Here is a 26,270-nt window from a genome sequence, read left to right on the forward strand (position 1 = left end):
CCTCTGGTGGCAGTTGGTTATATGGAGGGGCTTCTTCAGCCTGTGTCACCGGTTCTTGTTCTTCATCTGTGACACCAAAATTTTCACCTTCGGGCCAATTTGTAATTGTCTCTAAAATCCCAGGACGATTCAGTTTACCTATATGGGCATGTTGTGTGATGAGAGCAATCCACTTGCTCCATGTAGCACTGGTGGCATGGTGGGTGGAAGGAACCTTGCCTTTAAACATCCACCCCAGCACGGGTAGTTGGGGTGCCAGGAGGAATTGTGCTTCTGTACCAATCACTTCTGAGGCAGCTTGGACTCCTTCATAGGCAGCCAAGATCTCTGTTGGAGTGTAGTTAGATTCAGATCCTCTGTAGCTTCGACTCCAAAATCCCAGTGGTCGACCCCAAGTCTCCCCAGGCACCTTCTGCCAAAAGCTCCAGGACAAGCCATGGTTCCCGGCTGCAGAGTAGAGCACATTCTTCACATCTGGTCCTGTCCTGACTGGGCCAAGGGCTACTGCATGAGCGATCTCCTGCTTAATCTGGGCAAAGGCTTGTTGCTGCTCAGGGCCCCAATGGAAAGTGTTCTTCTTACGGGTGACCAGGTAGAGAGGGCTTACGATCTGACTGTACTCAGGAATGTGCATTCTCCAAAAACCTATGGCACCCAGGAAAGCTTGTGTCTCCTTATTGGTTGGTGGAGACATAGCTGTGATCTTGTTGATGACATCCGTAGGAACCTGACACTGTGCATCTTGCCACTTTACTCCTAGGAACTGAATCTCACGAGCTGGTCCCTTTACTTTGCTCTTTTTGATGGCCAAACCAGCTCCCAGGAGGATTTGGATGATTTTCTCTCCTTTCTTAAACACTTCTGCAGCTGTGTTCCCCCACACAATGATGTAATCAATATACTGTAGGTGTTCTGGAGCCTCCCCCTTTTCCAGTGCAGCCTGGATCAGTCCATGGCAGATGGTAGGACTGTGCTTCCACCCCTGGGGCAGCCGGTTCCAGGTGTACTGCACTCCCCTCCACGTGAAAGCAAACTGAGGCCTGCATTCTGCTGCCAGCGGAATGGAGAAAAATGCATTGGCAATATCAATAGTGGCATACCACTTCGCTGCCTTGGACTCAAGCTCGTACTGGAGCTCTAATATATCTGGCACAGCAGCGCTCAGTGGTGGAGTCACTTCATTCAATGCACGGTAGTCCACCGTCAGTCTCCATTCTCCTTCAGATTTACGCACAGGCCAGATGGGGCTGTTGAAGGGTGAGTGGGTCTTGCTGACCACCCCTTGGCTCTCCAGCTCTCAGATCATCTCATGGATGGGAATCACAGCATCTCGAGTGGTTCTATACTGTCGACGATGCACTGTGGAAGTGGCAATTGGTACCTGTTGCTCTTCTCCCTTCAGAAGCCCTACTGTAGATGGATTCTCAGACAGTCCAGGCAAGGTATTCAATTGCTGGACGCCCTCTGTCACTACAGCTGCTATCCCAAATGCCCACCTGAGTCCTTTTGGGTCTTTGAAATACCCGCTTCAGAGATAATCTATGCCCAAAATACATGGGGCCTCTGGGCCAGTCACAATAGGATGTTTCTTCCACTCATTCCCAGTCAAGCTCACATCAGCTTCCACCAAAGTGAAATCTTGTGATCCCCCTGTCACACCAGCAATAGAAAGGAATTCTGTCCCCACATGTCTTGATGGAATTACGGTACATTGCGCACCAGTGTCGACCAAAGCTTTATACTCTTGTGGTTCCGATGTGCCAGGCCAACGAATCCACACGGTCCAGAAAACACGATTTTCCCTAGCCTCTACCTGGCTAGAGGCAGGGCCCCTCTAAGCCTGGTTATCCTTCTTTCCTTGGGCATATGTCTTAGAGGTTCCTTCGAGGGAATCGGACATGTCATCATCATCATCATACATGGCAGTTCGGCTACGGGCAACTGGAGCTGCTTTCCTTGTGGTGGAACTTCCTCTCTGAGCTCTGTCTTCCTTCAATTCACGCACCCTTCGGGCCAGAGCAGGAGTGGATTTCCCATCCCATGTCCTCATGTTTTCTCCGCAATCGCGCAGGAAGAACCACAGCTCAGCTTGTGGGGTGTGCCTTCTCTCTCCGTCTGGGGAACGTGTGCATTGGGTACCAGAACCTCTGATCTGTACTGCTAAGATTTGGAGAAGGTCTTCTTTAGTCTCCTCTCTGAGCTTCTCGTGATTCTCCTCTATCTTGTCCTCTAATCTCTGCAGACGTGTTTCCACCGCTGCGATTCTGGCATGTGTGGGGCCATGCACAGCATCTGCATAAGCTCAGAGCTTCTTTGCCATGTCAAGCACGGTCTCATCCGTGTCATCCCGCTTCATGATAGCTAGAGCAGATGCATATTCATGTGGCCCAAGTCGTACCAGTTTTCGCCACATCACAGATGTGCATAGTACCAAGTCTGGATTCCTAGTTGTTATGTCATCTGAGAAGACAATCTCCGCCACTGCCATTTCTCTCAGGCATTTAATCCCTTGTTCTATGGTCTTCCACTGTGTTTGCTGCATGTAGAGATCATCGGCACACAGGTATCTTTGCGCTACACTGTCCAAGACCCGTGCCCAGAGGCTGTGAGGGTTAGCCCCCCTCATCATGCCTTGGTTAATGACAGGATCATGTGACAGGGATCCCAAATGCCTCGTTTCCGTGCCGTCCAGAATTGTAGCTTCGCCTGCAGCATCCCAAAGACGGACTAACCAGCTAATTATGGATTCATCAGATCGTCGGGTGTAATCCTTCCTTAGGTCACTGCCCCTCTACTGTAGAAACTACGTATTAGGGACAATACTAGAGCTATTTCTGGATAAGAAAATAAACCTCGTGAACTACAGAGGTATTAAGATCTCAAAAAACCCTAGGGACCAGAAATGCATCCAAGCCTTCACCCCAAGAGACATTACAAATTCAAAAAACACGGTTATTAACTGCTTTATAACAACACAGAGTAATGGTAACCAAAATGTACTCAAAACAGGTTTTTTTCCACTCTCTCTTGAGCCCCACACATTGGTCACCAAAATGGTCCTGGATTAGGGCAAATCTGGGAGAAAACCTCCAAAAGGTTGGATGGTTCCAAAAAGGGAAGGAAAAAAAAAACAGTCCAGGGGAAAAAATCTGGACCGCTTAGCTAAACTAACAGAAGCAAAAAAAGCAAAAGCAGAGCGGGAGCAAAGCAGGAGCAAAGCAGGAGCAAGAGCAAAGCAAGCAGCAAAAAGCCAAGCAAAAAGCAAAAGCCTCACTATGTACTGCCCCATCTCTGTGTCCCGCCAGCCGTGGGGGAGCAGGCTGATGACAAACCAAAACAAACCTTGCTCTTCAGAGCCAGTCTTGAAGGCACAGTTCATAATATCCAGCACTAACAGAGCACACAATTCGGGGTACAAGCATCATAACCTCACCCTAGGACAAGGTGCTAGGAAAAAACCCCAGTTTTTTGATGTCATATATTACCATTAGCAAAAATACAGAACTATAAGTTTTCATTTTTTCAATCAGCTTTATTTTCTGGTAGGCCATGTCATCCTGCAGAATACTTTTAATCCTTTTATAATATTTTCACTGACAAGTTTAGCTCTCCTATACTTGAGCAAGCTTTGGATGAGAATTATGCCTGTGTAGGTCAGTAGGTGCTCATAATTTTCATGGTGGTGTCATCCATAGCATCTTATTCGTTCTGGGTCTACAGATTTGTTTACCTTGCATGGGTTTTAAAACATTTTCCAGTTTCCTGCTGGGAAACCTGTAGTGAGGCTTTGCTCTAGAGGTTAACCTTACCCACTTCTGGCTGCAGATGTTTTCATTTTCCAGAAGTTCCTTCTTTACTCCTTTTTATTGGTAAGGGATTTTATGTTGCAGCATGGCAGTGTGTTGTTACTGATTGACGTTGAGATGACATAAGAACATCACCTTTAATTTTCAGAGTTCTTACAGAAGTAACAGAATGCAAATGAAAATTGCAACTTTTCGGGGTGGGAGTACAGCATAGCAAGGTGTCTGTGGACCGTGTGTGATTCACTGGATTTGTAATATTATTTTCCCTTCTGATTTTGAACAGATGATTAAAAATCAAAGTGCTCTAGTTTAAAAACAGCTATGTCTGATTTACTTTACAGAACTTATTTGCAAAATATTTTGAATTCTCATGAGAAAGCAAAGGTTATTAGCGTGTTGAAGCCTAAATATTGCTTCTTAATAAATTTGAATAAAATAGTATAAAAATGCAAGAATAACTTCCTCTCACTGACCTCGTATTTACTTAGTTCTAGGATAGTTTTTTCATTTGTGTGTGAATAACAGCAAAGTATGTTTTAATAACGTTTTCTTCTGAGACTTTGAGTGTGCGTAGTTTCTTAGTTCATTTAGAAAAACAGTACAACTCTTCCAGCATTTCTCTAAAAGTACATTTCTCTACTAACAAATCTTTGTGTGTATTTCACAAGTGGCTTATGTATCATGTCTCACGATGCCAATGGTTTTTAACAGTCTGGTTTATTTCATGTAATTTTAAAAACCTTGCCTGTTGTCAGACAAATAAAACATGCATACTGTTTTAATTCTCGTGTGTTTAATGGGAATTGAGGACAAATTCTCAGGTCATTATGCAAAAATTAAAATATCAACTTTTCTCTATGTGGTTGATGTATGCATGCATTAAGTAGGACATAGTGGTAGGTGCAATAAATAATTTGGAGCTAAATTGGGAGGACACAGGATGCTTACCCATTTTAAGTCACATCTTGTGTCAACCAAAGAAGCAGTTCTTAGAATGGAGAAATGTAATGGAAATTGGTAGACACATTATTTGGTCAGGGATAGGCAGGCTTTGACTTGTAAGATTTAGTCTGCAGTCCTTGTTCAATGGCTTTGAGAAGCTGCAGGTATTTCAGCTTACACAAGTCATGTTCATTCAACAGAGGGGACTTCTAGCAGAGCAGAAGGGGAGAAAGCTCCAAGGAAACTCACTCCTCTCCCATTGGAGGCTGAAATGCCGAGAAGGAGAAAGAAGATCTCCAATTGCTGCATCTTCTGATCAGTATTTTTGCTTTAGCAGACGTAGTTCTAGATTTAGAATAGTTCTAGAAACATGATCTGATTAAACAGTTTAAGTTTCCATAGATGCCATTATTTGAATCCAGCAATATTACTATTGCGAGTTTGGGAGTGAGCATACATAGTGTACATTTTGTTTGTATATATTGACTTCTCTCTTTTTTGATGAAGAATTTTTACATGGGTAATTGTTGAGCAGGATTGAATGCTGACCTCTGCTGGCATTGAATTTATAAGCAAACTGTACTCTAGGGATGATATTAAAAAAAAGAAAATGACCTTGGAAATTATCTGGAGTAAAACCTGCTGGCCTTTGTGCAGGGGCCCAGACAAAATGGTGGTTCTGTCCTTTGAGAATCTCCTTCCACTGGCCTGTTCAGGTAGATACAGCCAGACAGAGCTGTAGAAATAAACTAAATATTTTGTTCATGGGCACGTCTTACATGCTGTTTACTGTTCAAACTCCACTTTGAATTTAGACTTTTGCCTCTTGAATTACATCCCTGCAACCTTTGAATCATCCACAGATTATCTTTATAGATTAATTAATTCAAATTCATTACGCAGAATTTGTGTTTACAGCTCTCTTGTAAAGTAGCACAATAGTGTTGCTTCTGCTTGGCAGAATTTAGAGGCAGCAGTGCTGAAATTCTGCTTTGGGTGCCTGAGCAGAAATGCCTCTTTGCCTGGTTTTCCCAAGAGGGTAGCATTTTGGTGGAGAGCTTTGCAGCACGTTGGAGGCACATCCACCTGCAGCTGCTGAGGTCACAGGGTGTCTGGAAAGCACATCCAGAGTTTGAGTTATACTGAAAAAAAAAAAAAAAAAAAAGAGGAACAGTTTGACCTACCTGCTGGTGTGGTGACCTCCTGAGAGTCCCAGGGGCTGCATGGCCAAAGTCCAGTGTCCCTCTGCCAGCTGGGTGCATTCCTCAGCTACTGCTTGGATATTGCCATTTCCAGTGCTACTCCACTTTGGGAAGGGAAATGGGAATGGAGGTGATGGATTGTTCCCAAGGGTTTGCTGGAGGAGCCACGCTGAGCACGAAGGCAGTGGAGTGATGCCACTGAAGGGGACAAGGGGACAGGTCCAGCGTCCCTGCTCCCCCTATGTCACCACCTCCCCCATGTCACCACCTGCCCCCTTGTCACCACCTCCCTGAGCTCCTGTCCCTCCCTGACCTCTGCACATCAGCTGAACACACTAACACATCAGAAAAAAAAAGTGGCTTTTCCTCTGTTTCACTTTTCTGGGCCATGTTGCTATGTGTAATTGGCTTGTGGAAGTACACAGTAAACACCTGTGCTGAGAGAAATTAACTGCAAGAGGGAAAACACACATGAGAAAATAATGCCTAATTACTCCTACACCTACCACTTAACATCTTGTGCAGCTTAGGAGTCTAACTGATGGGTGTAGTACCAGTCTTAGGTACTTTGTCCCTCTGTCTTCACTGTGAGAAGATGACATGTGCCTGTTCTCAGTCACAGCTTTTTCACCTGCTAAAAACTCAGGTTAAATACTGAAGTTGGTAGGTTCTAGTGTAGTCCTTGAGAAAACATGCTTTATTTTAAAATTATTTCTTAATTGCAACATTCATGCTCATTTTAACCCTCAAGAGCCTTACCTGTTCCTCCCATTTCCTCCAGGCCTAAAATAAAACTGTCAAGTTCTTCGATCAGAGCAGAAGATGAGAACAATGAACACAGCTTTCCTTTTCCAGGATCCTGCACTTGCAGCTTTGGCATCACAGCCTGGCACAGAAGTCTTACGTGGAAACCTTAACATGTTTTTGGAGGTCCACGAGAATATCAATAGAAGAATCTTTCATCCAGTATTGTCTTCCTGTTGTTTTCACTGCCAAACGTGAAAATGCCATTGCAATTGTAGAATTGTTATAATTCAAAATTCTAACCAAAGGGGATTTTTTTTCCAAAACAAGGAGATGGCTGAAGATATTTTGTCCTCTTCCATCAGCTGAGGACCTTCTGACACAAAAAATTTCAGCCTTCAATTGTTCAAATCGGCCAGGACTCTTAAGTGACAGCAACCAGGATTTTTTTGATGGTAGTTATTTATATTAGTAGTACATAATGCTACTTGAGCAGCTTGTTAAAAAAACAAAACAAACCAACAAAAAAAAATCCAGATTTAGAATGTGCTTCTCAGCTTCCAACTGTACAAAGCATTATTTGTACTTTGATTTTTTGAGATGTTTATCTGAAATGGAGCTAAAACAGTGCTCCTGAAAGTCTCCCCTTCAAAAAGCCCACTTGAGCACTTGTGGCAGTATCCACTTTTGGTCATCTAAATTTAAAACAAGACTTTTGCTGAGAAGGTCAATGTAAGTACTTTCCTTTTGATCTTGCATCCTTGTGGGTGCCCGGGTAGTTGTGTAGGAAAAGTTTTCCTGAATGAGTCAGTGCACTGAGTCATAGCATGAAGCCTGTAGTGCTGCAGACTAACTAATTGGTAACAGTCTCAAATGTAATTAAAGCACAGTTGTCAGCTCTGTGGTACTGACTGACATCCCACTGAAGTATTTGGGTTTTAGCAACTTGGATTAATTGTTCTTGGCTGCTCAAGTTTGTGTGGTGTTAAGATGTTTCTGTTGAATAGACCTGCCGTTGCCATTATATTTTACTATCCTCTCTGATTTTTATAGTACTCAGCTTGGGTTTTTCTTCTGCTAGGTCACATATTCAGTAATTATGCTTTTTACCGTGCCTGTGCATTTACAGATGTTTAGAGTCCTTTGAGGACCTTTTAAAGTTTCCATCATTAAGAACTGTCCTGTTAGTACTGATTAATGTTTTTCGCTCTTCCTAAACTCTTTAAAGCATCATTCAAGGCTTTTTAAAAATCCAACTTAAAAATAAATCTATTTTCTGTGTTGTCTTGCACATTACATTTTCAATGTTGCTAGTTTTCACATCTGAGGTTCATCTTGTATTGTGCCCTGTTTTGTAATAGTAAATGGCGCTTTTTTTTGTCCACACGTGTGCCCACCATCCCCAGGTAATTAGCAGTGTTTTCCATCCCCAGGTAATTAGCAATGTTTTCCAGCAGCATTGGAGCATTTCTTTCTCCTGTTCTTCAGTTCCTTTGTGTGTTTCTTACCATTGTGCAGCTTGAGGCTGTATGGGCACATGGGACAACAGGACATGTCTTGAAGCTGTCTCTTTTATTAAGGAAAATAGAACAACCTTAAAGCATTGGGAGGAAAGCAAAGTTTGATTTTGATTTTTTTTTGGTCATTTGCATTATTAGAGAAAACAAGCCTTGCAGGCTTTATGCAGGACTCCTGCTTGTTGCCACTGAGAAGAGAGGAGTGCGAATGTGCATGGATGGTTGCAGCTGAGTTTATTTCTAAAAGCTTTCTAAAATTTACTGAGACAATAAATTTGGACTGTAAGAAAGGTCTGTAGTACTTCTGTACGTGATGAATGCTGAAGCTGGGATGGTGAACAAACGCCTCTTTAGAGATGGGAGGAGGCGGAGGATTCTTTTGTTATGTATTCTTTTTCTCTTGAACAGTTTTTCTTCTCCGAAGCTCTGTAGATCGAAGGACACTGCTGAGTCACAAGAGCATCAGTGACACAGCACTGCTTCACATCACAGTGCACCTGGCTAGGTGTCCAGTCCCTGGCATGTGGAAATTCCATGGCTGCGGGTGCTAATGGAAGCCTGCAAGAAGGGGAAGGGAGAGAAATTATTATTTTTTACCTAGTGGTACCTTCACCTGACAACAGTAATGGAAGGACTTCTTTACAGGGGGAAGGTTGGGGGTTGTATTTGTATAATATCATTTGTGGGCACTCAGTTTGTGGTGATTGGGAGTGGGGCTGAGTATATGAAAAGAAAGTATTTAAATTTCTTTTACTTTGATGCTTTAATAGATTGCAGGTCTGCACAATATGGGTTTAGTGTTGGTTAATTTTTAGTGCACTCACTAGAATGCACTTGTAGGCACTCCGTTGGTGGTGATTGGGAGTGGGGCTGATCCCTAATTGGTCCCTAATTGGTCCCTAATTGGCTGCAGCTGTGCAGCACAGGTGAATGCTATTGAAGGTGAGGAGCCATGGAGTGCCCAGGGGTGCTGCCCAACCCCACAGGGAGCAGAGGGCACACAGGGGCACTGCACCAACAGCAGGGCACTAAAGGGGTCTGAAGGACAGGAGGAGCAAATGCTTGTAGCCTCCTGAAGAGGTGAGGTGTGACTCTGCATGGGCAGGCACTTGCAGCCCTCTGAGGAGGTAAGGTGCTATTTTTATGGATTGAAACTTTCTGAAATTGTCTTGTGTTGTTCTGTCTGGCTTGGAGCTTTCTGCTCTTGTATGGTGACACTGTGCATTGTGGCCCTCTGGGCTGTGCCATGTGCTGGGACAATCCTTGGCACGAGGTTTTTTCTGGTTTCATCTCTCTACAAAGTGTGTTATGTGCAGCCCCTCTCCCTGCGTTATTCATGGTTTCAATATTTGCATGAAAGGCACTTTTTTATTTGTTCTAACTTGATGCTTGATAATATCATCAAGTTCCCTGAGCTCTTTTATTTTGAGATAAGTGAATCATACCATCTGCTGCAGCTGTATAAAAACAATTTTAATAGTCCTCCACAGAAAACTGCTGGAGCCTTCGGGTGGTTTATTGGACCAGAGCGATGTGTCCTAAGGGAATGCTTTTCCACATTTCCTATTTTCTTGTCCTCATCTAAGCCTGGTTTCATATAAAGCAGCAGTGATGGAAGGTGTTCTGTTCTCTCCTGAAATGATCAGTTGGCTCTGAAATTTGTTCTTTGAATGTGATTTTATTGTTTTCCTGGACTGGAGATTTCCCTCATACCAACTTTCTCCTAGAAGTGCCAGCCTTACTGATGCAGTTCTTTTTCAGCCCCTTTCCCTTCTATAGGGTCTCTTCCTTCATGCATTTTTCCTTTGTTGTCTTTAGCTTGGTTTTATCTCTTTTTCCTCCTTTTCTAACAGGTTTTTATGTTTCCCTAATTTAGTTTTATTCTCTGTCCAAGTGTTTATTATTTTGGTTTTGCATGTTATCCACATTTTAAAAACTAAATTTTTGAGTAGGTTTATGGCTGTAACTCTGTCATGTAGGTATTTGTTCTGTTTCGTCACTTGTGAAGAAGCTTAGATATTTTGAATATGGTCACCAAAATCATATTTGTCCTAGAGACTAGCAATAGAATTCTTGAAGAGTAAAATGCAGCATATTTCTGAGCATCTTTTTCAATTTGAAAGAAAGCAGTGAAGATTTAAAGCAAATTCACCTGTCTTACAGTCACTGAGGAGAATAAAGCTCTACTTAGAAGTGTTCTGTTTCTAAGTAAAATCAGATAAGTTTAGCTGAAATAGAAGATTTTTTTCTTGCTTTGTGCAGGAGATATAAGAGAAGATTTCTGTGGAAAGTTGTAGCTTGGATTTTGAATTTAGTAATTTGGGAACTGTTGTATTGTCAATTGTACAGTAGTACAAGCTACAGCAGTGGTTTTGGTGATTAAATTGATGGCTTTGTCAAATATTACTTATGTAATCCTTGTTACAGAGTTAAAAGTGACGACATTTCCCTATTTGTTCTCATCCTGTGTCTCACACCCCATTAGCACATACATTTTTTGGGTTTAAGGACTTCAAAATTGGTTGGATTAAGCAGAATTTGCTTGGCAGAATCAGTCTGTTCTGAGCTGGAGTACTGAAGATAAAGAAACAAGATTCTTCACCTGTTAATGGGGGTTTTGCATCTCAGTACAACTGTCTGGAGAATCTCACCAGTAATGGGATTGTCATTTGCTATAGGTAGAGGAACTTTTCAGGAGTGTTTACATACACTGATTAACAAACCATGATTTTTAATTGTGTGGGGCAATGCTTTCTTCAGAACACCACCAAATTAATGCTGATGATCTACTTAGTAGAACACTTAAGTGTTCAGAGGTTGTGGTCTGTGTCCACGGACGTATTGCATGTCACAGCCAGTGCTTTTGCCTTGCTGTAGTCGATGGGTTGTTTTCACAAATGTTGCAAAAAGTTCTAGTGGGTTAGTTTGTTCTTCCAGGCCAGGAAGGGGAAAAACAAATTAAAATTGCTAAGTGGCATCACTAGTACCAGTCTTGGAAGTACTTGTTAGTCTTTTATCTGCTGTTAGAGAGAATAATTAGAGACTCAAGGCTTCATTTCAGCGAAGGTTATAAAAAATACTGTCTTGCTGACCTGTCTCTGGGTGGGCAAGGATAAATTCTCAGAACCTGATGGAGCTGGCATTTGGAAAATCCAGAAGATAAATTTTAACACCTACTAGGGCATGAAACAATTGAGGTACCAACTTTAGAATAGTTTCAAAGACTGTAATAGTTACAATAATTTAACAAACAGTGCAGTAAATACACTTGGAAAGATAGTCCTGTGTTTTTTATGGTTCTGTAGAGCATTTTACTGTACAGTTTAGGAGTGTCATTATTTTGCTCAGCAAGTCAGGTTGCTGGTTTTCTATTTGAGTAGTATATTAAAATATATACATGCTGAAAGCAAAAGAGGGGAATACAAGGGCCAAGTTATCAAAAGCAACAATTACATGATTTTTAAGCAAATATTAAAAGTTGCATAAAACAGTGATCATTACCATAAGCAGTGTGTACCCATACTGGTTTTTTAGGAGCAGTAATGGTGCTGGGTTTTGCATTAAGGTATTAAACTTTTCCATACAGTGATTTTTAGGGTGATGACATACCTGTGGTATTTAGAGTAGACATTACTATTCTTGAGTGAGTCCACTCATGGGAAGAAGGTGGAAGACAGCTTGTGTGTGCCCTCATTTGTGTGGTGTTGGTGCAGGCAGAGTGACTGGGTGCATCCACCTGGGTGAGGATGGTGGGTTCAAAACAGAAGAGTGCTCCCATCTTAAAATAAGCTTAATAACAAGAAATTATATGAAGTTCGATAAGAAAAAAATGTATCCCACTAAGATAAATTTGTAATCCTGTGTCCTGTTTGAGCTATTAAATGTCCAACATGGATTAGAGCACGCTTGGTGGCTCAGGTTCTGCTTGTTGAAGAGATGATTTAAAACTATAATTGCTTTTTAATTTTTCTCTTCTTGTGCAACTAACTTTTGGATGGAAATACAGGGTAAAGCTAACAGTTACAAAACTCACAGGCCCATCTAGCTGTGCATGTTGATTCCAAGACAGCTAAATAAACACATGTAATTGCTTTGTGCTGAAGGAGATGGCTGCTTATCTGTGTTGCATGGAATTGGTACTGTTATCTGCATGGTCTTCCCTACTCCGTCAGGTTCATTTGTTTGATCTTGAGTTAGATAGCAGGTTTGTTTGAAAAGAACTGTCTTCTGTGTGTGTGCAGATCACAAAGCAAGTTAGTTTTGCTAATGGTAGTTCCTTTTGTCTCTAATAAAGGATCATGGCATACAAGCATCGCTATAAAAATAGGGTAAAACAACTTGTTTGCAGGCCATAAATAACAGACAAAGGGGAGCAGGCAAGTTTACTGTATTTATACTCCTTCTTGTGGTAGAAGCTGTCTTATTTCCTCTGTATTTGTAGGGATTTTTAAAGCAGTTTTTTGCAGTAGGGTGTTAAGTGTCATTGGGCCAGTTTGTCAGAACCAGCTGATTAAAATACTGTCTGTATCTAATCTGTGTAATTAGATGTAATTCTTGTTTCAGCCACTGAGAACTAACAGATGTGAGCCAATGCAGCTCCTCCTTGTGCAGCGTGCTGCCACAGGCAGTGCTTTGGTGGTAAGCAGAGCGTGTTACCAGAAAGTGAAGTTTGCTATGCTGCCTCTCCCCACCTTTTGGTTCATGATAGCATCTCTGCTGTCATGTGGAAATGCAGCCAATTAACTCAACAGCCTCAGCCCAAAGTGTGATTTGTGTTCTTAATCCACTTGTTTATTCTTTTTCTAACTTGCAGCTGAACATGTTGTGCTTTAGAAAAACTAAACCTCCACTCCAAAAATGTGTGTGATTTGGTCATGCCATTGCATTCTGTGATTTCCACCGTGGCATTCTGTATTTAAGTACACAGCTGGTGGAATTGAGGATGTTTTTGCCTTAAAATAGAAGTAAAGGGACCCTTGTTCAGATGGCAGATTGTGCATGCCTGTTCTGGCTTACATCAACACTTTAAAGATATTTTATTACTATAATTGCATCCTGCTACGACTTTTTATGCCACTATTGAACCACCTGGGCAGTTTCCACAAGAGGCTGGTAATTTGATTTTATGCTCTGAAGGACCAAGTAATCAATAGATTACTTCTCTAATCAATAGATTAGATGAAAACTGCATAGTTCTACAAGGTTTTTATGCTCAGTATTTTTGTCGGGGTGACAGTTTTTGTTTTGATTGCTGTATTAATGTAATAAAGAGTATGAAAGTACATTACAAGTCATGCTGTTCTCACTAGAAGTTTGAACTCGTGTTTGTGGTAGGAAATTAATCTGGTTTTAATTGCTTGTGAGCCTGAAGTATGTTCCTTTTTGTAAAGCTGATCTCACATAAATATAAATCAGTAACTGCCTGTTCTTTAATTATGTATTAGTGTATAGTATCTGCATGCTGGAGGAGAATATGAGCATCTCTAGTTACAGTGTATTGGAGGTCATTAAATCTTCCCTGCTGGATGAAGTTTAGTGGCACTGCATTTCTAAATACTGAAACATGAGCTGTGCTGCCACTTGTTTTAGAGTGTGACTGTGTTCAGCTACAGTTAGAGAGTTACTTTATTAGTAAGGTTATATGGTGTTTTTTACAATATGGTAAACAATTGCTGTAAAATATACTACAAAATTGCAAAAAAATAAATTAGTAATTGTAAATTATTTTGAGATATTTTAATGTAAAATAAACTAAAGCCTTTGAAAATATTTTTGGTATTTCATAAATACATGGCTGAATTCTACCACGGTGCAAAAATATTCTATGAATTTTTTGGACAGCAGACTAATGCAACCTGCATTCTTGGTAGCAGTGTCTCTACTTCCCTTGCCATTTTATATTTGATCTTGCCAAGAAAAAATATCCTTGTCTTTTCTGAATTCATTCTATGACAAAGATATCAGTTCCATGATGGCTTTCTCATGAGAAGGGACTTCTGTTGTATACTTCAAAGAAAACGTGATGTACTTCACGTTGTTTGTGACTAATGTTTCCAAAAAGGTGGCAAGTCCCATTTCTGCAGGTCTAATGAAAACTGTCACCTTTGGATTGTGAAATTCAGAAGCCTTTTTAAAAAATGTTCATGTACAAGCTACAGAGAGCAAAAATGAGGGAGAATTTGTGGAGCTGGTTTCTGGAAAAACAGTTAATAAACATATTGCATGAATGATGCTAAAACCAAACTGGAGATAATTCCCAAATGACTGCCTTTTGACTTTCTCTTGGAGAAGAATAATGTATTTGACATTTATTTGAAAATCTGTTGAGGTTTTGTGTTTCGTAGGTTTTTTTTTTTTTTTTTTATAGCCATTACTTGATCAGTAGGGAATGTTAAGTGAAATAATATTACTAAGAGAAAACTGTTTAAAATATTTGGATGAGTAGATTTTTTGATGTTGAGGGCAAATTACTCTTAACAGCAACTTTCCTAGTATAATTGAATTGGTAACTTTGTACAACTTATGGTCTTGGATTTCCACTTCCGCCCAAGATGAACAGTAAAAATACATAATTTTTCAAGGAGATTGTGTTCTTCTGGAGAGGCCCTGGGTGTTGCTTGGGTTCTTTTGTGTGTTTGTGATTTTCTTTTTTTAGTTGGTTGGGGTTGTTTTTTTTTATTACTGTTATGTTCAAAATGAATTGAGCATTGTTAGAAGAACTAATAATAATTACTAAAATAATAATGAAATTATTTATTTTTTATAATAACTATTTAGAATAAAGGTAATTTTTAGCTATTGGCAGGAGAATATTTGTGAGGTTTCTACACACACAGGGTTTCAAGCATGCTGGTCTGCTCAGAGCTGTAAGCTGAGTCCAGCCATGAACTTCAGTTGACAGAAAAAAGACTCCATGTGTCTTTCAGAGGAAAAGTGATCCCACTGCCATTAGTCTCTTTCCAATGGATTGTTTGTTCCCATAATAAGATGTCCCAAAGCCAACACCGAGCTGCTGGATTGCTCTGTGTAACTGAGCTGCTCCAAGTGACTTTGCACTGGCACTGCAATTAATAGCTTTGGGGTTTTTTGGTTTGTAAGTGTTTATTTACTGAAGTTTTTAAAGAATTGCTTTTTATTTTTATTTGTACATAAGTATGTTGACAGTGACCCAAGGGAAATGGTTCGAAGTTCCTTTTGTACCACGTTGTTATTTGCTGTACACAATGGCCATCACAGTTTGTCAGAAATAATTGTGAGCAACTTGAAATGAAAAATGATGCCTGAAATAGATTCTATGTAAGGAGACTTGGCATGATTTCTTTTTTATCTCTGACAAAATTATACCTTAAAAGTGCCTTTAAAATTATGGCACAATAAAAATATAGCATTCTGTTGGTTATTACAATTTTCTGGACTTGTTCAGAACATGTATTAAGACAGTCCTAATTTTTTTTCTCTTTTCTAGTATATTTGGCCATGATCTGTCCAAACTGCTCCAAGACATATGGCTGGAAAAGTGAGGAGCTGCAGAAACAAGATTTTCTGCATATATCTCACATGATCATTTTAGACTCGCATGTTTTGCTGTGCTTTGCAAAAACTGATAGTGAGATTTCTTAGAAAAATCTCATAGTCCGTGGAGGAAAGAACATGAAATGATGACTGATTCAGTGGGAAATAATGGACAGAATTATATGTAGAGCACGTGTAGTGCTGTAAGAAATGCAAATGATACATGGTAATACATGGTGTTTAGGAGAATATTTTTTTCTTTAATGTAAAAATCTTGCCTCTTCAGTTGCTGTTTTCAGCATAAACAGTACTTTTAACAAGTTTGCCATGTCAGAGAGCTCCTTGGGATTATCAATGCTGACATAAGTTGATTCAGAACCATCAGTTTGTGGAAATCTTGATTGTAGGCTTGGGTTGTGCATGCCTTGGAGGTGACATGGAGAAAGAGGGTAGGAGAAATGTAGTGTTTATTTTGTTAGTGAACAACTTCAGCAGGAAATGAGGTTTAAATCAGCTATTAGGGTGAAAATACAGAAACCTGACACTTTGGCTTTCTTTTGAAATGCTTTGCTATGGAAGAGGTTTTATCCTTTCATTAATTTCTTTGTGAAATGCATTCGAGCATTGCATCCTCTTAGAATATATTTTCTGTTAATTAAGAAGCATTTTCTGTAGCAGGTATGTGGTTTTGGTAGTGTGAGAATGCTTTCAATCACGTTGGTCCCAGAAACAGCTTGGCTGGCGTATGTGTGTGTGGAGAGTCACACTGTGGAAGGGCAGTGTCCACAGAGGGACCCTGCAAGAATCCAATTTATTTGAGTAAAGCAAGAGACTCCACTGGGCCATACCCCTGAAGGGTCTCTCTCAAGCTTTTGGGGGATGCAGCCTCTTTTCATCCCGAGCTCCTGGCTGCCTGAGGGACTGGGCAGGTGCAGCCTTCCCAAACCACCCACCAGACATTGCCCCTTGAGCACCTGGCATCCCCCATCCGCATCCTGCATTGCACGAGCACCAAAATGAGCCTCCAGCCCACCCTGGGCAGAGATGCTAATGTTGGTGCTGCTCAGTTGGTGCTGCTCAGTTGATCATGTTAAACCCATGTGCTTTTCCCCCAAAGCTCAGAAGTTCAGTGTGCTGGCCCCTGCAGCCAAGCTGCTTGGCTTGGTGGCCATAAATTCCCCCCAGCTGCTCTTCCAGGGCCGCCCTGGTCCTTTCAGATGGAGGCATTGGGGAGGATGTTAACCCCCATTGCTGCTCCCCTGTGGAACCCTCACCTTGCCACGGTAAGGCTGAAATAAGTTTTAGAGCTCTGTAGTGCTTGGCTGTCCAGCTCCTGCAGCCTGAATTAATTTTCATTGTGCAGCATATGATGCATATGTGAGCAGTTTAATGTTGGTGAAAAGCATTCACTTGGGTTTTTGGAGGTTGTGATTTAATTTGGACAGAATGGTTTTGTCTTTTTCTTTGTTGATATAGCAATATAGCATATATGTTGGGGTTTTTTTCCAATCCTGTGAAAAGTGGAAAGAGTGCCATTTTCAAAACAAATATGTTCTGCAAGTTTCTAAAAAATACACTAATTTAATAATTATATCATTACATGGTACTTAAAGTTACTGGACAGGATGATTTTAGTGTTTGTTGGTAGGCACGTACTGAACAGAACTCTATGTGTATCATCTTGTGCATTACAAATAGTACTAAAAAAGAAAGTAATCATATTTTTCTGCTCCTAGAATTGTCATGTGGGATGTTGCCGCATGCTGCAACATGGAAAATTTTTTCTGAAAAAACTTTTTGCTTCTCTGTCCACTTGGACAATTATCTTAAAATTAAAGCACTTGAATATCTCCATAGATTGCTGCTTTTTAAGGTGCATCATGGTCAATTGAAAGCAATGTGTAGTAAAGAAGTGGAATTAGAGAAAAACCTCAGCAATAAACAAATCCTTGTGCCCTTTGGCTGTATCCCAAAGAATGTCAGAATAGCTGTTAGAAAGGCCTGAATGAAACGTTGGTAACTCAATTTGGGTAAATATTATGGATTTCAAAGCAACAGAACTTTTGTTCCTGTCTGCTGCCATATAGACCTGATGCGTTTTAGGATGAAAAATCTTTGCTCATCCACTGAAGCTGAAATTGGTCTTGAAATTGGGAGAAAATAGGTTGAAGTTTGGATGTGTTTTTCCTTATTCTTAGAAGGAAAAGATTATAGATTTCATCTGTCCTTCAGATTAATTTTCCCTCTGTGTTTATCGAAACTATAGGTTCAGTGAGGTTGGTCTTGACAAAGGCCAGCACTAAACATTAATTCTCAGTTTTGAACTTTGCAGAAGGAAAATAAAATCCTGAGGGACCGAGAAGAGATTGCTTTTTCTCACAGTGGACTTTAATATGTGCCCAAACAATGGTCTGTGTACTTTATTCAAGAAACACTGACAACAGTAACTATTTTTAAAAAGTCTCTATTCATACCTTTGCAGTGATTAGTTGTGAAAGATGTGGTAATAAAAGGATAAAGCAGATCAACTATTTCTTGGAAAAAAAATCACTGCTAGAAAAAGTTCCTATAGAGTTTGTTGTCACTGCTCCCCACTTCAATTCAGCTTGTTCTGCCTAGTGTATATTAAATAGTTGAGTGTCTTAAAATAGTAAGCTGTAGAAAACCCAAGGTGTTTGAACAAGAGGTCAGATGTCTTTTATTGCACTAGGAGTTGATATTTGGAAAATAAAGTAGAGTGGAAAATAAGTTGTGTTGTGACAATGAGCAATTTCTGTTGTGAATAACAAGGAAATTCAGACAGCAAGTTTAGAGAACATGACTCACCATAGGAACACCAGAAGAATGAAGTAGCAAAAAGCATCTTGCAATGTGTTGATTATTTTGTTTATATTGCTTTTCTGCTCTCAGAATTTTTTTTCCACAAAGAGATGGAATAGATACAAATAAAATAAGAATAAATACTTTGATACAGCCCAACAGTGGCTGGCAATGCAGTAATAAATATTTATTGCTAGCCTTAGCAAACATCCTAGTATTTTGACCTTCTTTGCATTTTCAAGCAAGCACTAGCTCTCATTTCAAGTATGAAAAATCTATTATTGTGAAAAATATTGGCTCATCGTCCCATGGAGAAAGATGAGTAAAAAGAGAGAGGAGCACTGTGATCTAGCTTTGATTGGCTCAAAATACACAAGTTGATGGTGGCTTTAATATTACAGAAATACTACAGAACCTATTTCTCTCACCATGTAACCATTCCTTTTTGTGTGCTTACCTTTGTTAGACTCTTCAGTATAATAATAATTCTCCAAGAAAAAAGATTGTTACTTTGACATTTTCATGAATGTCAATTGCATGAGTCTCCATTTTATTTTTCTTTCTTCAGGCAGCAGTTTCCAGGTGTTTCCTTTTCTTCTAGGGAGCTGAAAAGTTAGGCAGCATAGCTTGGATGCTGGCTGGCTGTTCTTCAGTTTTTTCTTTGTAGTATGTTTTAAATAAATCAGTGTTCTGGTTGTGGGTGTTTTTTTCCAATCCTGTAAAAAGTGGAAAGAGTGCCATTTTCAAAACAAATATGTTCTGCAAATTTCTTGAAAATATACTAATTTCATCATTGCTAAACCTGAAACTATACTCGTTTCATCATTGCTACAACTGAAAATATACTCATTTCATCATTGCTACAACTGAAAATATACTCATCATTGATACGACTGAAGCTGTGCTAATTTCATCATTGCTAACACTGAAAATACACTAATTTCATAATTGTGGATCTTTGTAACTCTTCTGGAAGATGAACTATGAATGGTGAGTTTCTGGGGCTGTGTTCTCAGCTGTTACAGCAGGGTTTGTGGCTGTATTTCCTTTCTCCCACAGTGAAGTTCAGTGATTCTGGTTTTTCACTTGTCAAGCTCACTTTTGAGTGGAAGTCCTCCATCCCTGTTAAATGTTATATATGCTATTGGTGTGGTACTGGCTAAGGGTGTGATTCTTGCAAGATAATTTTTCTTCTGCTCATATTTTCATCTTGGCTTTCATGTTGTTTGATGCTTCATATGAGCATTTAATTTGGGAGGAGTTCTGCAAAATGTTCTACCCACTATACTTGAATGGCTGCCATTCCATGAAACGTTTCTTTTAGGCAAGAAGGGGACAAATGCCACCAGCAGGACACAGGAGTTTCAGAGGGGAGTAATTGTGGGGTTGTGTATTAACCAGTTGGAGGACGGAGCAGCATTTTCTGGGAAGGTTGGTTTCAGGCTGATTCTTATTTTTCATCGTAGAACTTAGAGGTAAGACATTTTAGGTGATTACACTTGCTGAAGGCACCCAAGATGGTCACTGTCAATATGGATTTTTAATTTTTATTTAATAGGAGAAGTGGATAAACAGGACTGGGGATTGAATAATATCAATATATTTAAATAATATAATCAAATAATTAATATGATTAATAAAATTAAATAAATTATATTAATATAATTAAATTATTATGTAGTACAAGGTCACTTTTTGGGGAATGACAGCCTTTCTTTTTTTAGAAGAAATTACTTTTATGCATTGGAAAGAGCCATGGAAAATGCCTGATGTGTGCTTGTTTATCACAATGTATTAATGATCTTCTGGTGTCCTGTAAGCGTGAGCAGGGTGAGAGAGTTGGTCTGGACAAAACAATGAATGGCAGGAGCTCGTCCCGTGGAAGGGGGAGAGGAGAGGCTGCTCATGAGGCACTGATGCCCAGGACAGGAGGTGGTTTGGCATGTCCTGTATCCTAACTCAGCGTGTCTTAGGCGTTCTGTAAATCTGCCAAAGTCTTTTGGAGATGTTGTCCAGTGTGTCAAAGTCCTCTTTCAGACAACGTCAGGGATGCAAGAGGAAGAAAAACTATTTTTTGAAAGAGCATCTGATGGAGTGTTGAAGTAGTTAAGGGAAAATGAAGTCGTACATCTAAAGGATTAAATTACTTAAAAAAGAATATGAAGTCCTTGCCTTTAAAAAAGAAAGAGGAGAGTGAAAAATACTGGAATTGTGAGCTTTTAAAAATAAGCATTATGATGTTTTAATTTGTGTCACACTTGAGTCTCAATTTTGTGTAAGTGCTGCAGTCTCATTTTGTTACACAGCAAAGGAAAAATAATCACAAAGGCTGGTAAGTGTTGTGTAGTCAACTTTATTACATGTGGAACATAATCAATAGAGGAATTCCTGATCAGCCGTAGTAAAATGAAATGCTTACAAGGTATTTATTGTGAGAGCTTTTCAGTACAAAGTCTTGTATACCAAAATGGTGAAGTCCAGCTCTGTGTCTCTCTAGCTGTAGTAAAGCTAGCTGTAAAATGAAATCTGTGAAATTTTAGTTTGTTGCTCTCTGTGTGTCATGGAAGAGCCAAATGCTTTCTAAAACTTACAGTCACAAACTGATTATGAAATTCCCAGGGGGACTCTGATGGGACTATCATAACTTAACAATGGAATGGTGAGTCACTGCAGGAGAAACTCATGTAATAATCTTTTCCAGTATTTATAGGAGCAGGAGGATAAAATGTCATTTAATTTCATTTGATTAAAAACTAGTAGGCGACAGAGAAAGGAATAAAAAAATGATGCATCTTTTATTTCAGGCGTGAAAGATGGAAGGAATATGTAAGAAGCATATTATGAAGCAGGATATTACAGTGATTAATTTCTAATCTGATCAATGCTCCAAAATGGTCGTGTTACTATCATAATTATTCTATTTGATAACTTAAGGTGTAGTTATTTTTTTTCAGGTTCTAGATGCAGAGTGTAGCCTTTGAGTGGAAGAGCTGGATTATGAGAAGGTGGATGTGGATTGAATTTGGTGCTTTCAGGTTAAACACCATGCCTGGTGTCGCTCAGGTTTGGTTGGTGGGTGTTGGTTCTTTCAGCAAGGGGAATTCAGTGAATTGTGTTCGTGGACAGCATAAAGAACATGGGTTCTTCACTAAAGCTTTCCAGCGCTGTCACAGCGCTGGGAGTTTGTCACTGTGTCATGGCAGAGCCAGCCCATCCTCCCTCTTCTCTGCCTTGCATTGCCAATGTTTATTTTGGCTTTGTTTTCAACATCTTCCGTGTGGCTCCTTAATAAAGGAGCCTGTATAAAGGGCTTGTCGAGCTGAAAGTGTATCAAATTTAAAATGACTGAAAACAGAAGCAGCTATCTGTGAGGAAAGGTGAGGCTGTTAAACCAAAGTGTTCTTGAATGAGCTAGAACATCTTCAAAAATTCATCTGGAAATAAAAATCTCAGTGTTACATATTGCTTAAAAAAGCAAAATTGTCTGGAGGTTTGGCCAAAAAGGTCCCTAATTTATTTATTTCATGTTCTGCTGTTCAAACAGATGGAACAAGGGACTTGGTAGAAGTGGTGGTGAAAGAAGGATCCAATGTGTTCAGTACTTGGCAGAGATGACCAAAGAAGAGTCAGATGTTTAGAAGACAAACAGCCATGCAAGAAATAAACAAGTAGTTAAACATAGTAGTGGGAAAAGACTATTTTCTGGAAAGCCACGTTGCTAGGGAGTTTAAGTGGAATAAGAATATTATTTCAAAGTATTTTGTTTTAAAGTCAGAAATAGCTCTTCTGATACTTCCTATCCTTTCCATGACTCTTCCTGCCAACACTGTAGGTCTGTTTTAGAAAAAAAAATACTGATTTTTTTCAAAGTTTTCATCCTAGTTTTCTAACGATGATAAAGAACAAGAGCATTTGTTTTTTGTTTTAAACAAAAACAACCAAACCCAACCATGAAGACATGACTCATGCTGATTAAACTTTTTTTTTTCCAAGAAGAGTTATGATGTAGTTTAGGCTGGTTTTGATTGTAATGTGTTGCTGCAGAATAAGTGCAATCCTAAGTGACACTTGGGACTCCTGTGATTAAGATTTTGGAGTGCATTTCTGAGTGGGTTAATCTTATGCAAAAAAATAAAAAGGTAATTTTAATTTTCTGTTGCTCCTCCACATATTTCTAAAGGGATTTTCTAAATGGATTTCCCTACAGAACTAGAATATAAAAGCTAGAGGTCTGTTTATTGCTTATGTACATTAGTTCTGGTAAGGATTAAATGGAAATAACTTGAGTAGAAATCAAAGCATAACAGATGTACCCTGGAAATTTTAAAAGTAATTTAGTAGGATTTGTATTTTTTCTGGAACCCATGTTCATTTTTGCAATTTTCTAAGCTAAATGCAGAGGGAAAAATTACATTTGAATATTAATAATTTTCATTGAAGGAAGATAATTTAAAAAGTAGCTAATTAGTTTAATATCCCACTAAATAGTCAGTGTTGGATTTTTATGCATGCAGTAGAAGTAACAGCACAATGCAAAGAAAACCCAAAGTGATTGGAATCTTTAATAAGAAAGCTTCTGTGAATCTTACAGGTATGTGACAACTTCCAGAGAACATGCTTGGAGTTTTTAGCATATGCAAGTATATTTAAAATCTAGCTAAATTCTTATGTTCGCCTGTGTTGAAGAAACAACCACATTTTTTAGCGGTTTGAGTTTTGTGTTTATAAATTGGTTTCAAGCAGTATACTTTTGATTTTGTTATGGCAGGAGATAAATCAGAATGCTTCAATACATTGTGGCAGAATGCTTAAATAGATTTGTGTAGAATGGATGGTATGTCCTTTGTGACATGGTTTTGTCTTAGAGATACTGCTCACAAAAAAATTCTGATCAGTGCTTTATTTCTTCGTATGAGTGGTGCAATGTAGTATTGGGTGATCACCCAGCTAAATTTTGTTTTCTTCATTAACTTTGTGAAATATTGTAGGAAACTTCTGCTTCTAGAGCATAAGCTTAGGAAATGTCATACTATAGCATGAAGAAATTGTGTTAAATAATGCAGCCTAAAGATCATTTGTCCTTACTTTCAGCCACAGTAGAGTTATATTATTTGTCTTACGAGTATGTTACTTATTTTTGGGGAGAATTTCTTATATAAGTCTTTCCATTTTCTAAAAAATGTTTCCGGAAAAATTTTTGGGTCTTCATTGCCTTTGAATTTCTGCTCTAACCCAAAAGAGTTTGTGGTTGGCTCTTAGTTCTTTCAAGAGTTAGATGGGAAAATTTCACTTAAAAGGTACTTTTAGCCTTGAGCTGTATAATTTGTGAGAATAAGTTTAGTTCATATTAATTTATATTTAATATGATTATAGCTGATAAGTAGTCTTCAAAACCTGTTTCACATAAAAAAAATAATCTGAGAAGCAGGGAAAAAACCCCATGCAGATATTAATATTGAAGTATATGGAGAATTTGTTTTTCAAGTCTAGCTAGTGTTTCCCTCAGTCAAGAGAGGACAGTTCAGTCAGGTGAACAAAAAGACTTATGGCAATACCAAGGTGCAGAGAGAGTCAGTCACATTTGTACTTTGGTTTAGATATATTGTCACAAAAACAATAAAAATTTTTTTTTTTTTTTTTCTGTGCTGGAGCATGCATTCCCTAGACTGTAGAATTGCAGACAGTTAGTGAATTTGAAATTTGAAAAGAAAATAATTCCTAAGTGGAGTTGCAGTCATACAACCTCTGCGTTGCTGAGCAAAGAGCCAGTTATTTCTGTCCCCAGAAATAATTCCTGCCTTGTCATCAGTCAGGTGCCAGCCAGAGGAGGAAGAGGCATGGGGTAGCCTCTGGAAACACTGCTGCTCCTTTATAGGCAAAAGAAGGCTTAGCAAAGCATTAAGTTCCACTGATGGGGTTTTTTTTTTGATTTTGGAGGTGTTGGGTTTGGTGTTTTGTTTGTTTGTGTTTGATGTTTCGTTTTCTTTTTTGTTTTTAGTTTTTTTTGGTGAAAAAGAATTCTGATATAATTGCAATTCTGTACAAAATAAAAAAATAGATTTTCAAAAAGATAATGGTATATTTTCCTCTGGTACACGAGAGGGATTTTCAAACTAAGTTGTAAAGCAGCCATCAGTTTGTCAGTGCTCTGAGGTGAAGGTGTTTGTGTTTTCACTCCCCAGCGTATCCTGGATATGACGTTTGGAGCTGGAGGTCACACAGCAGCTCTCCTAGAGAGAGCCAGAGACATCACTGTGTATGCCCTGGACAGGGATCCCACGGCTCACAGCCTGGCTCAGCAGCTTGCAGAAGCCTACCCGTGAGTTGTCTCCTCCTCTCTTATAAATATGGTTGGGATAAGGTTGGTACTTGGGTATTTTATAAGTAATTTAACATATTTTTATAGTTTTAATAGCTTGTTGTGGAATAGTGTTCTATGATGTGTGTTGAACAGGAGATGCAATTCAATTTGTTTATGAGCATTGGCATGTGTAAGTTAAATGTCTGTTTTGTAGTTTTAATTTTAAGCAGGCATTGAGTAGCTAATTTTATCTTTAAAAAGGGATTTTAAAAAGATTTGTGTGTTCTGCTTGCCTTGAGATGATTCTGATTGCAAAGTAGTACAAAAACATATCTTTGTGGTATGTATTTCACAAAAATGATGGAATAATAGATTTTAAAATAATTAGGTCATTTAGATATGGATTATGAATATTTTAATTTTTAAAACCCCAAAATAATTGTAATTCAGTATTGGGTTTGCTAAGTATTTTGCCACTGGCTTCAGAAACTAATGAACAATTTAATAAGCTACAATTTCTGTGTATAGCTTGTGCTTCAATTTTCTTTTTAAATAAGAGTGCTGAATTTGCTAAATGAACAATTGCTAAGTGCAAAGTTCTCATTCCTGTATTTAATTCAGGAGAGAACCCACTCAGAACATCAGTGCATTGGTGCAAAAGTGTGCAATATATGGAGTTGAATGTGAGCTTTTCAGAAAGTCACTTTTTCAGATCTGACCAAGAAGTAAAAATACGTAGATACAAAATTAAATAATGTGAAGTAGCCAAGACTTGAGAAATTTAAGTGAGGTAGTAAGGAGAGAGTACTCACCATCAGGTTGAAAACATTATTTCAAAAAGAGCTTTAACATGAAGAAAAGCAAATATTTCCAGTGAGAAGAAATCTGGAAGAGGCAGATAAAAAAACCACCTGGTTCTTCAGTCGTGTTGTCCCACATAAATAGAAGTTCTAGGGCAGCAGTAATGTTTAAGCAATGCAGAAGGTGTTCCTCAGCTTTTCTAAGATAAAGGGCTAAACTGTGCGTTCCTTTCAAGTGTGTTTGACAGAGACCCAGTGGGAGAGATGCAAGCATGTGTCAGGACAGCATAGATTATTTTCCAGCCATCCTGCTCTCTAAGACCACTTACATCTCTATTTCTCTAAATTTTCAGTTCTCTTTGGGCTGAAGTGACACACAATGTATATTTACAAATTTGTGGAATGCCTCTCCTCTGTTATTTCTCCAGAGAAAGCTTTTTTTGACAGAGTGCTGTGGAGAGTATTGTCAAGGAAAGTCCATTTTCTTCTAAACTAAGCCTGCAAACATGTTCTGCCAAATGTCATGGGAGTTGTAAAGTCTTCTGTTCTTTGTGTCATAGAAAAAAAAAAGTCTTTTAGAAACATTCCCGCAAGGTAAACCAACAATGAACAGTATAAGTTTATCT

At 39.1% G+C, this 26,270-nt stretch overlaps 1 protein-coding gene and 1 long non-coding RNA gene across 4 annotated transcripts in view; one reads left to right on the plus strand and one right to left on the minus strand.

Moving 5' to 3' along the window:
• METTL15 (methyltransferase 15, mitochondrial 12S rRNA N4-cytidine) overlaps positions 1-26,270 on the plus strand; it is an 80,338-nt gene that overhangs the window by 11,743 nt on the left and 42,325 nt on the right. For 2 of the 3 annotated variants that reach the window (XM_064426037.1, XM_064426038.1), the window contains exon 3: positions 24,726-24,862. In XM_064426037.1, the coding sequence (XP_064282107.1) occupies positions 24,726-24,862 (137 nt within the window). Of the gene's footprint in view, positions 1-9,146; positions 9,339-24,725; positions 24,863-26,270 lie in introns of those variants that run through there. The other variant, XM_064426039.1, reaches the window with a different exon arrangement.
• Positions 6,778-9,168, minus strand: LOC135303848 (uncharacterized). The gene is made up of 4 exons (XR_010365241.1): positions 8,966-9,168; positions 8,514-8,769; positions 8,203-8,219; positions 6,778-6,939 (listed from the first exon to the last, which is right to left on the minus strand). It is a non-coding gene; the product is annotated as an uncharacterized LOC135303848 (long non-coding RNA).

This window comes from Passer domesticus, chromosome 6, assembly GCF_036417665.1.
Source record: "Passer domesticus isolate bPasDom1 chromosome 6, bPasDom1.hap1, whole genome shotgun sequence".
In the NCBI taxonomy this organism is placed as follows: domain Eukaryota; kingdom Metazoa; phylum Chordata; class Aves; order Passeriformes; family Passeridae; genus Passer; species Passer domesticus.